Source organism: Chelonia mydas, chromosome 6 (assembly GCF_015237465.2).
Source record: "Chelonia mydas isolate rCheMyd1 chromosome 6, rCheMyd1.pri.v2, whole genome shotgun sequence".
In the NCBI taxonomy this organism is placed as follows: Eukaryota; Metazoa; Chordata; order Testudines; family Cheloniidae; genus Chelonia; species Chelonia mydas.
The window spans coordinates 88884539-88901829 of record NC_051246.2 but is presented as its reverse complement, the minus strand read 5'-3'; the positions used below and the strand labels follow the sequence as shown (position 1 = coordinate 88901829).

Sequence of the window (17291 nt, the reverse complement as noted above, 5' to 3'; positions counted from 1 at the left end):
CCATCCCAACATGGGAGATGTGTAACATTCCAAACTTCGAACAGCTTTAGACAGTTGACATTAAAATAAAACCAACCTGCTACAAATGCGTTTCCTATTTTCTCCCCACATTTGGGATTCTTTCTACACTCCTTCCCTTAAGAAAAGCCCAATTTCCAGAATGAACAATATTTTAGTCCTGGACTAGTTATACAAGCAGTCAACTCCACTAACTGAGAGGTTCTGTGGAAAGTACTCAGGTGGTATGGTTTTAGCAGCAGGTGATTCAAATATGGTAGAATCTGTATAGCATAGCTTGGTATGCAGTGAGAGTCAGTGGTAAGCTGACTGAGTGGTTTGAATGAAACCCGGAGTCAAACAGGGATGCATACTCAGTTCAATACGTTTTGCTTTATATTTAGAAAACATCTTGTCCAACTCCCTAAGTAACATTGATGGAGGCTGATGATATTGGAGCAAATTATCTATCATCTTAACTTCACAGAAAATATCATAATGATAATGTCTACAGAGGAATACAACCAAAAAGCATTGGACAATCTGTATACAACAGCCAAACAATGGAGATTAAAACTGGATGAACAAAAGGTAAGAATAACAGAAATATCAAAAATCAAGAAACAGGCTAAATTAGTAATTTATGATATAGATGTCAAACAAGTAGACAGCTTCTGCTTATTTGGGTTCCATCATAACACATGGCAGTCACTGTGAAAGATATCATCAAGTGGATAGTTATTGCAGCAGAACATTTGTATGCTTGAATAAAAAATGTTTGGAATTTCCAATCAGTGTCCATGACACCTAAAACCAAATTATGTATTCCATTACCTTATGGTTGTGAAACATGGGTGCCTACAAAGCATCCGGAACAAAAGCTGCAAACATTTGAAAAGAAGTGCCTGTGCCATATTCTAGGCATGACAAGGCTAGACAGACTAAGAAATGACAACATCCGTAAAAGATTGAAAGCATAGTGTGTGACTACAATCATCAAAAGCCGCCAACTGCAATGGTTTGGCCGTGTTGCTAGAACAACCCCATACCTATTGCCTAAAATTGATCGCTATGGAAGAGATACTCCTGGGGGAATTCTGCACCACTGCACAAGCACAGAATTAATGTCCCCTACAGATTTCCTCCCGACACAGAACAATTTATCCTGACCGGTAGGCAAAGGGAAACTGCAATTACACCTTTCCCCCACCAGGGGCTGATGTCATGCCAGAAGAGAGGGCAGCTGGCTCACAGACCAGAGCAGCTAGCTGCAGAGAGGTAGGGGGCAGAGGCTGCCTTCCTCACAGTGTCCTGCCTGCAGGGCTAGGTAAGGAGGCGTGGGATATGGCGGGGAGGGGGCGGATAGACCAGGGCACACAGGGCTGGTGTGTGGGGGGGGGTCGCACATACTGGGGTTCAGAAGGGTTAGTGAGAGTACAGACTGGGATGGGGGCACAAGAACTAGTGGGATGACGACATTGAGCCAGGGGCTGAATGGGGGTGGGGGTGCAGGGCCACATGGGGACAGGGGAGTGGTGGTGCAGGGACACATGGGGACATGGGCAGGTGTGCCTGACTGAATGGGAGAGGCTAGGGGTCAGCCAGGGTCTGCATGGGGGAGGCTCCCCAATTCCCTAACAATCCCCCCACAAAAAAACCTGTTCCATACTTCTCCCACCCACACCCAACAACCCTCCAGGTTCACTCCCAGGCTCCTTCCCAGCAATTACTTCCCTCTCCCACGGCTCCTTTGTTACCTTTGACTCCCCCATGTCTTTGCACTGCTTCTGAGGGGTATGGGAAATACAGTTCTGTGCTGTAGTTTAAATGAATTATTACTCAAAAGTTCTGCATTAATAGACCTAGTAAGGAATCTATTTGTTAAAAAAACATTTCTTGAATCTTTTTTTGTTGTCTGTATTGTTACAGAGATACTTGCTGACAGATATTTTGAAATAAACTACCAAAATAATTGAAACTGGCATGATTATATTGTGTTACTTTGACAGGTAAAATATGCAGAATTTTAAAATACTATGTGCAGGATTTTTAATTTCTTGGCACAGAATTCTCCCAGGAGTAAATAGCATGGTGAGAGAGACCGTGGACATCCAAGGAGACAGTGGTATAACAGTATATAAAACCATCCAGGGAACCCACCGAACTTGCTCAAATGGTGGCTCAAAATAGATGCAGATGGACTCTGCTCATAACTTTGGCCCTACCCAACCTTGGTTTTGGAAAAAGGAGATGAAGGTGATGAATGGAAGTGGGACACAGTAGGGAGGAGGGCTTTGTCACTTGTATACCCAATAACTATTTTTGCTAGTGAAAATAATGAAAGTTCATGTTGTGTCAAGTTTGTACATTCTTTTATATAGACCTTTCTCATTTTACCACAAAAATATGGGAAGCAAAAAGGGAAAATATCATACCCCCTCTTCACCTTCTAATGAACTTGTGTCCAACATGTCAACAGAAAACTTTATATTTGAGATTATTACTAAAGGTAGCATACTGTGCACTGTGAAAACTAGACACACCCTCTAACAAAGATTTAAAGAACACTGAACTACTAGTATCACTGTTATTATTTAACACAATAAATCTTGTTCTGATGGCAGCAAACAATAGGATTTGATCAGTGTTTGATTATTTCAGTTTGCCTTTTTTCTCAACAATAGGAAATATAAGGAAGCACTGCAAATCAGCAGAGAGACTTAGGCGTACTCTTTATTACAGAAGAGGATGTCATTATTATACTGGCTGAGTCTTGGAATGCAGTGCTACTAGTTTGTGACCAAAAAAAAAAAATAAAATCATGTCCTGAACATGACTCTGACCCCTTTAAATTTAACATTCTCTTCCTCAGTGAATTTGTTCAGGCCTGAACTAATACAAGTGGCTATCCACTGCTGTTATAAGCTAATTTATTCCCCAAACAGAAGTGAAACTGCAGAAATGTTCAATGTAACTTTTGGGAGTAAACTTAATCCCTTTTTATGCTTTATTATTATATTGACTTCTACAAAAGTTTTGGAGGCAATATTAAAAGCTGCATTGTATCTTTTCTTGATGACACGTCCGTATACATATGGGACTGAATTCTAAACGTGCTAGAAAAAAGCAACCACTTAAGACATCAAGGGAGAAATGGCATTTACGGGTCAAAGTTCTCTATTTCTAACCTTATAAAGGGCTCTATAACCTAGTTATTAGTTGGTACTGAAAGCTCTACAGTCAGAGGATATTATATTAATTCAGTTTATAATTTCATATATCTAATGATACCATACCATAATAATCATAGATTATCAAATACCATAATCAAATTAGCACTAAACTGTTAGGTGAAATTAAAGGTCAGACCTTAGTTAACTATGTGGTATATTCAGGTATGGAGGTAATATTCACGTGACTGGAAGTATTTGCATCGACAGACTATAGTCTATTGTCTGCTTTAACGTCTGTTGCAGTGGAACTCTTTCACGTTAGAATAAAAGTGTGCTCCGTCTTTATGCTTACAGACCAACTCGTAAATTCTGAGCTTGAATTTTTGAAGTGGCACGATAAAAAAGTAAATCAAATTATTTTTACTATTTTTCAAGTCCTTTCTAAGTGAATAATGCTGTTTTGTAATGCATTATTTCTAGTTTACTATAATGTACCTAGGAATTTTTCATTGAATGCTGAACAAATTAGTTAAAAGAAATACTAAAAGATTACTTGGAGTTTCTATTGACTAATAACCAAAGCAAAGGTTTTCAGAAATGCTGAGGAGATTTAGGAATACAAGTTTTTAATAAATAACAGCTACTAGAAACCTGCAAACAGAATCTCCGTCTCAGCTGAAACATTGTGTGGAAATACAGAAGACACACAAGAAAAATGTGGTGTCGTTGCAGTTATTTTTTCAGCTGTAACAAACGAGTCCCATTCTGTTTTAAATTTTAAATGAACACACCAGTCATGTATCACTGTATTATTTCTGCAGACCATGTCCCTTGCAATAGCTATACATTCAACTTTCAGATTTTCTTCTTGTACTGATGTCAAGAATTCTGCACCTAATCTGTTGCCCGTATTGTAGGCTGATAAACTAGGAGGTCAGGATGAAGAGAAATAGTAACACAACCACTCCCCCATAAAACAACCTGACTTCTTCACTGGACCACACAGCTGTTCCCTTAGAGACTAAACAAATCCAGTGATCCATGGAGAAGTTTTTCACAGGCCTCCAAAATTAATGAGAGAATGGCTGTCTGCGCCACTAACTATTGTAGAATATAAGGCAATCAAAATTCTGCATTATGTAGGAGTCTAGAAAAGAAAACAGAGTTCTAGAATTCAACAGATTTTGTGTTTCCTAAATCAATGCAGATAAAGCTAGGTAAGTGCAGATAATCAAGTAGGAAATAGGCTCTGTCCAGCGGTGCTGGAACAATTTGTATAATGGAGGTGCCAGGAGACACTGAACCATGACGGAAACCACTTCAAGCCACGGGGTGCAGCAGCACCCCCAGCATCCCTAGTTCCAGCACATATGGGTCTATCTGTTTTTTAGTGAATGCATTGCTGCATCTAACTTTTTGAATTTCATCAAGAACACTGAGTGAGAATTACTACACAGAAAAAAACCCCAAAGCAATAAAGAGCAGGACTATTGCAATGAAACTATATTAGCCGTGTTTCAGAGTAACAGCCGTGTTAGTCTGTATTCGCAAAAAGAAAAGGAGTACTTGTGGCACCTTAGAGACTAACCAATTTATTTGAGCATAAGCTTTCGTGAGCTACAGCTCACTTCATCGGATGCATACTGTGGAAAGTATAGAAGATTTTTTTATACACACAAAGCATGAAAAAATGGGTGTTTACCACTACAAAAGGTTTTCTCTCCCCCCCACCCTACTCTCCTGCTGGTAATAGCTTATCTAAAGTGATCACTCTCCTTACAATGTGTATGATAATCAAGGTGGGCCATTTCCAGCACAAATCCAGGTCGTCCCCCCCACAACAAACCCACTCTCCTGTTGGTAATAATTAGCCATGCGACCATCTTTATAAAAAGATACTTCATGGCACTGAGTCATTGTTAATAAACCAACAATCACAGGAGATGACACCTTGCATTTCAGAATAGGGCTTGAAGATCAGAAAGGTGGGAAATCTAGAAAAGAAATCTGCTAGCTTCACACTCTTTGGAATTTAAGGCCCATAGAATATGTATAACCCAAGGCAGTTATACATGTTCCTAACAAATACCTAAGCAGTAAGGCCATTTCCTCACTTACAGTTATAAAGCCATGCAGAAAATTTCCCCTATGAGTCATCACATTTACAATAATATAAATGATTTTACCTGTAATAAACACGTAGCGTCTGAATTTCTTCTTCTAGTTTTTTATTCTGTTGAACAGCAGTCTCTCGCTCTTGTTGCATAGCTAGCAACTTTGCCTGCAAATAGGTAGGTGATAATTATTTAAGAGCAGACTGTGCTGTTTTAAGCACAATGAAAAAAATACAGCAATCCTTTATGAATGTTAATTTCAGCTCTATTGTAGGTTTGATTATACACAAAACCGTAGTCCTCTGTAATATTACCCCTTTGTTCATTATTACAACATTCTTATTTAGTTGGTATACTATTGTAATTGTTTGTAAGTATTGACATCTTTCAGCTGGTAATGTTCTAAGCAAATTTCCCTACTTTTCCCTTCTGCTTTTCTATATTCCCAGTTCCCATATTAATTTCTTCTTCAATTTTATCCAGCTGTTTGCCAACAAATATATTTACATGGTATTCAGAATGCTAAATCTTGAACTAAAGTACTGTTGTTAGAGTGCTAAGTAAGGGTATTGACCAGTTCCTGTAATTGTCTGAGAAGAGGTATGGAGAAATAAGTGCACGTATGTTTAATATAGGACCATAGCTTAATCACTTTGAATATTTAAAAATCTAGTACTAATAGTGATTTAGGACTCCCCAGAGTACTCAGGTTTCATATCATTTATTTAATATCTCACAGGATGATTAGCTGATTTAACTACAAATAAGACTGGGCTTGCATTGCATTTCTATCATACATGTAAGTCTGAGCACTAGGCAGGGTTCCCTACCATTCAATATATTTTTTATTATATTGTACATTATACAGCTACTGCAGATCAACCAATTACCAGAAGTCATAGGACATAAAACCCAAAAGGGTGTGTGCAACTCCTCAGTGTACTACCATGTGTGAATTCTGTCAGTGTCCCTGGCCTTGCACCCACCAACTCCCTGAGGCTACAAAAAAAAAAAAGTCTTGATGAATTCCAGACACAATAGATGAGCTGTGCATACACAGAGTGGAAGGATATGTTTCAGGCACTGGACTGGGACTCAGTAGATCTAGGTCTGCCAGACTCACTGTATGACCTTGAGCAACTCAATCTCTCTCTGTGCGTCAATTTCCCATCTGTAAAAATGGGGATAATAATACTTCCTTTCATCCCCCTTTCTTTTGTGTATTTAGACTGCAGCTCTTCAGGACAGGCACTGTCTTTTAATATTTTTATGTACAGTGCACAGCAGAGAGAGGCCCTGATATCAGTTGAACCTCTAGGTGCTACTGTAATATAAACAAATTATAAGAAGCTGTTAAGAGAACAACAAGCACAGACTATTTTACTACACACATGGTCTCTTTTAGCCTTGAAAGTGAAGCGTATTAATGCTTAACCTCTCAGTAACACTGATTTAGAGTGCCTGATGCTGAACGGCAATGCACTTTGCATGAGCACTTGGAGTTGGCAAGCCCTAACTCGTGGCACTAAGAGGTTAAAGTACTCTCCAGGTGAGCTGTTTAAGTCCTGAGCCTGGTGCTGCTTACAGCTTTGCAAAGAGAACTCACAGAACACAAGAATGTTAGCCAAACTAAGCGATTTTCTATAATTATACCGTACTGTCGGTGAAACAACATACTTAAAAATTGGAAAAAACATGCTCAAATCAAAGTAGGTGGTTTGTTCTAGAGGCCAATAATTAACATCCTTGCCAATTTTCAGCGTACTGTGAAGTGTGATTGAAATGGTAGACTGGAAGGAAATGTTTGCAGCAGACACACCTACGCACAGAGAGATTAACGGCTAGTCTCTTTAGGGAAGTATACAAAAAAAGTACACCTACCATTCAAGTCACGCTTTTCAGGACAAAGTTCAGAAGACATTGGGGCTTGAGACTCTTATTTATGCCAACTTTGTACCAGTCTAACTCCACTGATTTCATTGGCGTTTCGCCTGATTTACACCAGCATAAATGAGAGGAGAATCCAGCTCACTAGATTCAATATAGTCAAAAATAACAAAAACAGAAAAGTAATAGGCATGTTGCCAATCTTCTCGCATGTGATTTGTGGGGGTGGATAACAAAAAATTTCAGCCTGGGTATGTGATCATGACAGGGAAAGGGGACTTAGCTGGGAGTGGGGTGAGAGAGAAGGCAAGAGCAAGCACCAAGCAGTGAGGGTACTTATCTGGGATGTGGGAGACCGGTTCAAGTTCTTGCTCCAGCTATTCTGGGGTGGTCTTTCTCCTCAATTGCACCTGATGGAGCTATTCCACTCGTATAAGTAATCAAATATTCTGCAGACCAGGGAAAGACTGATTCTATAGCTCTATGGTTATAGCACTCACCTTGGATGTGGGAGAGGTGGGTTCAAGTCCTTGTTCTGACTAATTTGGAGATTATATAGTGGAAGAGAAAGTCCTGAAGATTGTTTCAATAGTGGAGAGGCTCAACTGTTTACGCTTGGTACAGCTGTGGGGTGATGAGGGCATATGAGTCTAAGCTACCTTTCTACTCCCTCAATCCTGAGCTAAATGAAAATTGGCAGCACATAGCCAGCAGAGAATTGCCCTGCATTACAGATACTTCCTTTTTGGCCTAGGTGTGCTGGCTCCATGCCCTGCGCCCACTGTCTCCCTCTAAGATGTGGGGGTGCACTGCATTTATACTCCACTAGCAGAAGGTCTATTAAGGGCCAAACGCTAGTGTAGGGATTTAGACCCCTCTCACAACAGATCTAAGCAGAAATGGAGCTAGAGCTGGCCTGAGAATCAGGATATTGTAACTGGCTCCCTGGCACAACTCTCCTGTGCCCAGTCGAGATCTGGTGTCCATAAACATTTATGACTTAAAAAATAGTTGAAATGTTTGAACAGGATGGAAAGTTGTTACTTTGTTCCAGCAACAGAATTTTGATTAAGCTGAGGAGAGAAGAGGGCATGGAAAATCAACATTAATTTGACGTAGGCAGCAAATTTTACAGAGTGCTGATCTTTCCTCCTCAATTTTGAAAGTGGTACCAAGATTCAGCTGTGTATATCCTAATGACCGAAGTGATAGTCACAAAATAAAGGACCCTGCATACTGCATTATCGGGGGATGCTTTCTAATTATTTAAAAAATGCTCAACATACTGAATAAAATTCCGACCCCTTATCTGCATTATGGGACATCTATGGCATGTTACATGCATGTATCACATGATGAACTCCTCTTGACATCAAGGAAAGCGTCTCATGGGGAATAAGGCTCCAGTACAGTAGTTAAATATGTGCATAACTTTAAGTCCTTGAGTAGTCCCATTGAGTTTAACAGGATTACTTACGTACTGAAAGTTACGCACATGCTTAAATACTTGGCCAAACCGGGGCCTAATTGCAGAACGTATAATAGAGATCCCAAGCGGAGAGGACAACTGTGACTTTGTATTGCCACAGGCACAATTTCTGAAAAGTACAAGGAAAGAGGTGTAACCAACCCTCAAGTGGTTGCATATCTAGGGTTAAATCCTCAGCCCCGCCTTTGGTTGCTTTGCATTGCTGAGGTAGATCAAAGCAGCCAGAAAGCTAACCTAATCCTAAAGGGGCAGCTGAAGATTCCCCCTGGCCTGGGTGGAACGAAGTTGGTGTAGCTGGCTTATACCACCTGTGCCCTCTCTTGCTGGAGGGGGCATGACAGGATTTAGGGGGTGGTTCAGATCCATTGACTGGCTGACATTCCTCAGGGGCACAAACGGGCTAGATCTCAATGGAGAATATAACTCTTATTAGTTCGTATCTAGAAATTTTAATTAGCAGGAACAGCAAATTAAACTGTTTTACTCTGCAATCTAATACCACGCTCCCTAACCCAATCCTTACTCTGTTATTTAATACTGTCCAGGGATATTTGCAGCAGACATGTAAATGACAACACTCATAGCGGTCTGTGTTTTGCATTAGTCTTAAGGTTGCAGACAACAAATCCTGCATTAGAATTCCCTGTCTGTCTCACATGAATATTACTGCTACATCACATGATCATTCATTTCTGAAAACTTCAGTCCTGATTCAGTATTATGGATATAGGCCAGAACAAACATTTTTCAGATAGTACAGTCAGGGAAGAATATGGCTTTTATTGCTCTATCAAAGAAAAGGAAAGGGCTGAACAGCAATTTTGAGCAGGTAGTGCACACATGATTTGTTTCATTGTAATAAAAGCAAATTGAGCCTGATGCTAGTTAACCCATGTAAAGAAAAGTGTTTTGTAAGATTTTGTTTATGACTGTAGTCCCATAGTCTTCCCCTTAAACGATCACCTCACACTGGGGAGTGTGGCATAAAATATTATTATAGCAAATATTTTACATGTAGGAGCTAACTATGTGCCCATAAAAATACTACATGCTAATTCTAGTATGTTATCACATTATGGAGGCAAATTGATATATGAAAAGTTCACATTCCTCTGAATTAAAGTTACCTTAAGAACCTGCCTATTTTACCTTAGATACATTGATAACGTTTCCTCAGTATCTGCAGTAACATTTTTTAATATCCTATACTTTAGGAAATACCTGAAATATTGCAAATGCAGAGGTAAAATGAGTTAGTTATCTCAAGTGCAATCCAAGGCAAATACGCGTGATTAATACATGGAATGTACCACCCTGAAATATTTTATTGCATATGGTATTTCTGAAAACCAAAGGACAGTTTTAATCACATAGGGAAGCGGCGTAGGGTGAAATCTTGGCCCTACCGAAGTCAATGTCAGACTCCTACTGACTTCAGTAAAGCCAGGATTTCACCCTTAGTTTGTGGATTTAAGCACATAATCTCTAAAACCCAAAAGTCACATGTAATCTATTCAGCACATATGGATTATTACATATGCAAACGAGATAGTTTATTTTAGGCAGAAAGCCATCTTGGTCCTGGTCTACGCTACAGGGTTAGGTCGAATTTAGCCGCATTAGGTCGCTTTTATAATGAATGCATCTACACAAGCAACCCCGTTTCACCGACCTAAAGGGCTCTTAAAATCGACTTCTGTACTCCTCCCCGGCGAGGGGAATAGCACTAAAATTGACCTTGCTGGGTTGAATTTGGGGTAGTGCAGACACAAATCGACTTTATTGGCCTCCGGGAGCTCCCAGAGTGCTCCAATGTAACTTTGGACAGGACTTTCAACTCGGATGCACTAGCCAGGTACACAGGAAAAGCCCTGGGAACTTTTTAATTTTGTTTCCTGTTTGGTCAGCATGGTGAGCTCAGCAGCACAGGTGACCATGCAGTCCTCCCAGAATCGCAAATGAATCATAGAATAACAGAGTTGGAAGGGACCTCTGGAGGCCATCTAGTCCAACCCTCTGCCCAGAGCAGGACCAATCCCAACTAAATCATCCCAGCCAGGGCTTTGTCAAGCCTGACCTTAAAAAAACTTCTAAGGAAGGGGATTCCACCACCTCCCTAGGTAACGCATTCCAGTGTTTCACCACCCTGCTAGTGAAAAAGTTTTTCCTAATATCCAACCTAAATCTCCCCCACTGCAACTTGAGACCATTACTCCTTGTCCTGTCATCTGCTATCACTGAGAATAGTCTAGATCCAAATAAGCTCCAGCATGGAGTGAACGGGAGACACTGGATCTGATTGCTGTAAGGGGAGAAGAATCTGTGCAGGCAAAACTCCGATCAAAAAGAAGAAATGCTAATATATATGCCAAAATCGCACAGGGCATGGTGGAGAGAGGCTACAACAGGGACACACAGCAGTGCCGTGTGAAAGTCAAGGAGCTCAGGCAAGCCTACCAAAAGACAAAGGAGAGAAATGGTCACCCTGGGTCAGAGCCCCATACATGCCACTTCTATGATCAGCTGCATGGCATTCTAGGGGGGGACCCTACCACTACCCCACCACTGTCCGTGGACACCTGCAAAGGGGGAGTCTCACACAACAAGGAGGAGGATTTTGTGGATGAGGAAGAGGAGGAGGAGAATGTGCAGCAGGCAAGTGGGGAATCCGTTCTCCCCGGCAGCCAAGACCTTTTCAACACCCTGGAGCCAATACCCTCCCAAGGCGGGATCACCGACCCTGAAGGCGGAGAAGGCACCTCTGGTGAGTGCACATTTGTAACTACAGTACAGGGTTTAAAAGCAATAGTGTTTAATGTTTGATTTTCCCTGAAGACTTGGGATGCATTCGTGGCCAGTACAGCTACTGGAAAAGTCTGTTAACGTGTCTGGGGATGGAGCGGGAATCCTCCAGGGACATCTCCATGAAGCTCTCTTGGAGGTACTCTGAAAGCCTTTGCAGAAGGTTTCTGGGGAGGGCTGCCTTATTTCGTCCTCCACGGTAGGACACTTTACTACGCCAAGCCAGTAGCAAGTAGTCTGGAATCATTGCAGCACAAAACATGGCAGCGAATGATCCTGGGTTTTGGTTGCATTCAAGCAACATTCGCTCTTTATCTTTCTGTGTTAGCCTCAGGAGAGTGATATCATTCATGGTCACCTGGTTGAAATAGGGGAATTTTTGTAAGGGAACAGTAGCGCTCCCCTAAAAGGGATCATCCCATAGCCACGCAGCGGGGGGAGAGGTGAAGGGATCATCCCAAATAGCCACACGGAGGGGTGGGGAAAGGTGTGTGCTGCACATCCACCCGAAAACCGCAGCCCCTCCTTTTAAATGGCAAATCCAACTGGCATTGCTTGCTATGGGAAAGGAGAACGCTGCAGTTTGAAAACATTCCCACATGTTATGAAGGCGTCAGAAGCCAAACCAAGTACCCTTTGGCTTACCATGGCTGCCTGGAAACCGAATTCTGTTGCCCAGCCATGTGTGATGTGTCACCATACCAGCCGGCGCTCAATACAAAAGGCAAAATGCGACCTTGTACCTAAAGCACATGTGCTGTCTGCTGTGAATTGCTTGATTAATTGTGAAAGAGTCTCCCTTTTGTTCTCAGAAATGTATCATCTTAAATTTTACTCTCCCTTTTTATCCCCCTGCAGGTGCAAATGTTTCTATGCTCCCCCTATCATCTCCGTCCCTGAGGTTATCGCATATTAGAACGCGAAAAAACCACACTCACGATGACATGTTTTACGAGCTCATACAGTCCTCCCGCACTGATAGGGCACAGCTGAACACTAATCGGTGTTCCACTGTATCAACCAGCCCCACTGCCGCCATGATGTCCCAATTGCCACAGCCTGTGCTTTCAGGAACGTCTGTGTCCCATGTCCTCATAATCGTCCTTGTGCTGCCGTCTCTTAGCCAGGTTCTGCACATACCGCAGTATAATGTGCAAGGTGTTTACAATGCTCTCAACAGCAGCGGTGAGATGAGTGGGCTCCATACTTGCCGTGCTATGGAATCTGCACGGGTAACCCAGGAAAAAAAGTTGTGAAATGATTGTCTGCAGTTGCTTTCACAGAGGGAGGGAGGGGAGACTGACGACACGAACCCAAAACCACCCGCAACAATGTTTTTGCCCCATCAGGCATTGGGAGCTTAACCCAGAATTCCAATGGGCAGCAGAGACTGCGGGAATTGTGGGATAGCTTTCCACAGTGCACCGCTCCGTGAGTCGATGCTAGCCAAGGTAGTGAGGATGCACTCCCCTGACTTAATGCGCTTAGTGGGGACATACACAATTGACTGTATAAAATTGATTTCTAAAAATTGACTTCGATAAAATCAACCTAATTTCGTAGTGTAGACATACCTTACGTGTCAACAAAAGTGCTTCAATTGTCACAGCACCAAGTAGTGCATTCAAAACCAGATGTCAGATTGGTTTCTGCAGGCAGGTAATGTTATATGCAGAGATTACAACAGATTCCAGGCAGAAATAGTTTTATTATGAAATCTAGCTGCAGGCAATTTTTTAAAACAACAAGAATCCAGTATATGGAGGTCTAGCAAGTAATTTCTTGTATCACCAATCATAACACAAACTGTGAAAAGGTGAGAAAACCACAGACTCCATTTGCATATATCAGCAAACAGTTATTCCTAACTGATTTAGAAGCCCAAATCTCTATTAGGCTTTCAACTACCTGAAAGGGGGTTCCAAAGAGGATGGATCTAGACTGTTCTCAGTGGTAGCTGACGACAGAACAAGGAGTAATGGTCTCAAGTTGCAGTGGGGGAGGTTTAGGTTGGATATTAGGAAAAACTTTTTCACTAGGAGGGTGGTGAAACGCTGGAACGTTGCGTTACCTATGCAGGTGGTAGAATCTCCTTCCTTAGATATTTTTAAGGTCAGGCTTGACAAAGCCCTGGCTGGGATGATTTAGTTGGGGATTGGTCCTGCTTTGAGCAGGGGTTTGGACTAGATGACCTCCTGAGGTCCCTTCCAACCCTGATGTTCTATGATTCTATGATTCCTCAGTGCATGAGCCACTTTTGAAAACAAGACTTGGGCTCCTAAGTCAGTTAGGCCTTGCAGTGCTGAGTGAAGCACCACTTTAACACCTTTTAAAGTCTGGATCTTTGTGCTTGTGACAGGTGCTAGCTTGGTATCACAGGTGACAAAGTGGTGTGGGAAAGTTTCAGTGTTGATACCTGTTGTCCAAAGAAAGGGCTCCTGTGACATCAAGCTAGCACCTGTCACAAGCACAAAGGCCAAGACTTTAAAAGGTTTTTAAGTGTAGCTTCCCACAGCAATGCAAGGTCTAACTGACTTAGGAGCCCAAGTCTCATTTTCAAAAATAAATTAAGCACTGAAAATCAATGGGCCTTAGGCTCCTACGTGCTTTTGAAAATGAGACTTGGGCTCTTAAGTCAGTTAGACGTTGCAGTGCTGAGCAAAGCAATGCCTAAATACTTTTATAAATCTGGACCTAAGTTTGTTCATCATTCCCTGTTCCAAAATACACCACACATCTCTCTTGGAAATCTTAAGAATGACTTAGGACCGAATGGCCATGTACAATAAGTGAACAATCCCTCTAGCATCCAGATCAGGGTTGAAGTACATTGGTAGGGGGACCTACAGAAGCTAACACTGCTGCTGTTATAGGTTATAATTAGGCTTAAATTTCACCGTACACGCACAAACAGATGAAAAATATTTCCATCAATAATCAATCAAAATTTACAGTTATGCAAAGTAAGAAAAATGCTGTTTGAGAACTTGTTAGAGTTTGATTTAAGCAGGTTTAATTTGTGTTTTTTAATGTGAGGTTGATAATTTGTGTTTTAATGGTTATAAAGCTTTCACGTTTAAAATCTCAGTGTCTGTTGTCATTAAATACTTAATGTCTGACCCCCTCATAATTTCCCACAGCTGTGAACATTTAAATTGATAATCTAAAAAATGCTTAAAAATAAAAGGATACTATCTTTCAAAATTATAAAAAAATAAAAATCAAATTCTGCCAACTCTAGTTATATCTGTGTTGTAGACAAAGTATCAGTTTTCAGAGCTGTTAGTCCAATATCTTTCACAATCACTAAATTTCCCTTTGAAAGGAAAAATCCACACATTTAAATTCTTCACTCCTCATTCAAGTACAAAAAGTCAATTCAGGTAATTAAGCAAAATACTGTACTCAATGAAAAGCAGTTAACCAATTTGTGTTGAATGCTTACAATTTATGCTAAATGGGAAAACATAGTTTTTGCTAATTCCATTGAGCAAACAAATAATTAGTATATCCCAAAATAGTACTTTTTCATTCATAGTGCCAAAATCATATATACCACTCTGAGGTACTTCTGCTGAGAACAACAGTGTCAGAGTTTTGTTGTTGTTCATATTGACTATTTGAAACTATTAAATGACATCATACCAAAAAATTCAGTTACATCATGAACAGTTCACAAAGATCACAATCCTACAAAGAATCACAAACATGAGTAGGCCTGTTGACTTCAGTGGCATTGCTCACCTGAGTAATTTTTTGCAGGATTTGGATAGGCAAGGAGGGGGAGTTTGGGTTAATGTCTATTTGTATATACACGGCCTGTGTTCGTGAAAGGGAAATTGAGCTATTAGTATGCACAGGCACACAAAAAAAAATCTAATTAGATATTATCATCTATACATAACACAGAATCAAAATGCTGAGTTTAATATAAGACTTTAGACAAATATGTCACTCTTAAGAAAAGAGCAAAGAAATTATCAACACAGAATCAATATATCTGTGATTAGGAAATTTAGGATTAGTAAAGAGTCAATGTTTATATCTCAAATAAACAACAGAGGTGAGCATTCTGCAAGTATCAAGACACTTGTCACTATAGGAGCTTCTTTTGCAATGGACTTGTATAGGAGCCCATTTTGTATGTGTGTTCTCCTTTGATATTTGAGGCTCCAATCAGACCACCTAGCGAAACATTTTGAGCTCAGTCCCCAACTGCGCCATCTTGCTTGGCATATTTGGAAAAGGAAGGAAAAAGTAGCTTTAAGCCATCTTTCTGCTTTCCCAATTCTTTGACTGGCTGGGGGTTGAACTGATCCTTGGCTCAGTTTAGAGCAGCCTAAGGGCTGCATTAACTTGATCCATCTCATAATGACACTGGTTAAACTAAAGACTGCTGAGACACAATCTATGCAGGCCCCTGGAATGTCTCATATACTGCAGGAATTCTCTACAGACAATTTATGGTGGCTTTAGGGTTCCTTGCACCATTCCAGTGATACAAAAGGACCAATCATAGTGGGGCTATGGATTTGTCCTTTATGATTTATCATGACCTGTTCTGAATATAAATATCACCAAAATCTTTATTCTGAATTATGCTTTTTTTCCTCACCCAAATACAAGTCCAGCCAGGAATTCTGATTAAGATATACCTATTAAAACATTATGGGAGCCCTCCAAAAAACATTTAGCTGTTGCAGAAGATGCTACTGAGGATTCAATAGGTGACACTCTTCCGCCTGAATCCATATGGGATAAACACCTCCATATGGGGTTCTGGAGCACTATACTACAGGAAGTGCAGTCTTATAGATCAGACATAAAAACAAGGTTCTGATGCTAAAGATTCCTGGCACTTTTTGCGAGAATGGTGGATATGTCCTTAATTAAATTTCAGTTGCGGTAACTGCATTCTTCCTTACTGAATTTCCATGTAGCTTCAATTGAAAACAATTTTCTTTTTCAATTGCTATCCTTAGCTGTGGTGTGTAGTTGCTGTGCACTGTTAAACTCTGTCACCATTCAACGCATGGGTACATTTCAGCAATGAAAGAAGGAATCCCTGCGTATTTGATAACACTTATAAGCATTTGAAATTTGGAAGGTGAAAAGAACAAAATGTTAATATATTCTATTTAAAATTACAGTTTTGCAAAGCCAAGGAAACACATTTGGAAAAACAAATCCTTTTATTAATGAACTGTCAAATGCTCTGACACATTTCCATATCTATAATCCAGTGCAGAAGGCATAATTTTTGCATTATATTTGTGAAATGCTATTGAGCCCATTTCAGTCACCACAGACAAAATTACAGTGTGAAAAAGTCATGTCTTTTTTAACCCACACAGTAAACATTTCCCGATATAACAGTGTCCTTCTATAGTTAGAATTTTAGCCAACAGTTTTGTTTTTGTTTTTTCAAAGGATGTCTCATACTTTCTCACTGCACCTACTGTACACTTCATCACCTGAACACCTGCAACTAAACTGGTCTTGCCAACAAAATTTTTTAAAATTATGCAATCTGTATTCTATCAATGGCAAGCACTTGGGTAGAATTTCCTCGATACCTTTCAACATAACCAACAGACAATTAAAGAACTGAGTGTATAGAAATATTTGCCAACTGAAAAGTTAGGGAAACCAGTTTAATCAAGTGATCTTCACTGACATTTTAGCAGTGTTTTTGAGCATTAGCTGAATGTTTTAAATATAACGTATAAGGATTAACTTTAAATAATGGTTCATGGAAAATATTTTATTGTCTAATTCAGGCTATACAATCTGTAATATGGGTCTAACTTTCATAATACTTGAGGCACA

The 17291-nt window shown here is 40.4% G+C and overlaps 1 protein-coding gene across 17 annotated transcripts in view; it reads right to left on the bottom strand.

Moving 5' to 3' along the window:
- Positions 1–17291, bottom strand: part of MIPOL1 (mirror-image polydactyly 1) — a 283359-nt gene that overhangs the window by 64624 nt on the left and 201444 nt on the right. For all 17 annotated transcript variants that reach the window (XM_043549731.1, XM_043549737.1, XM_043549733.1 and 14 more), the window contains one exon: positions 5357–5451. In XM_043549731.1, coding sequence (XP_043405666.1) covers positions 5357–5451 — 95 coding nt within the window. The remainder of the gene's footprint in view (positions 1–5356; positions 5452–17291) is intronic.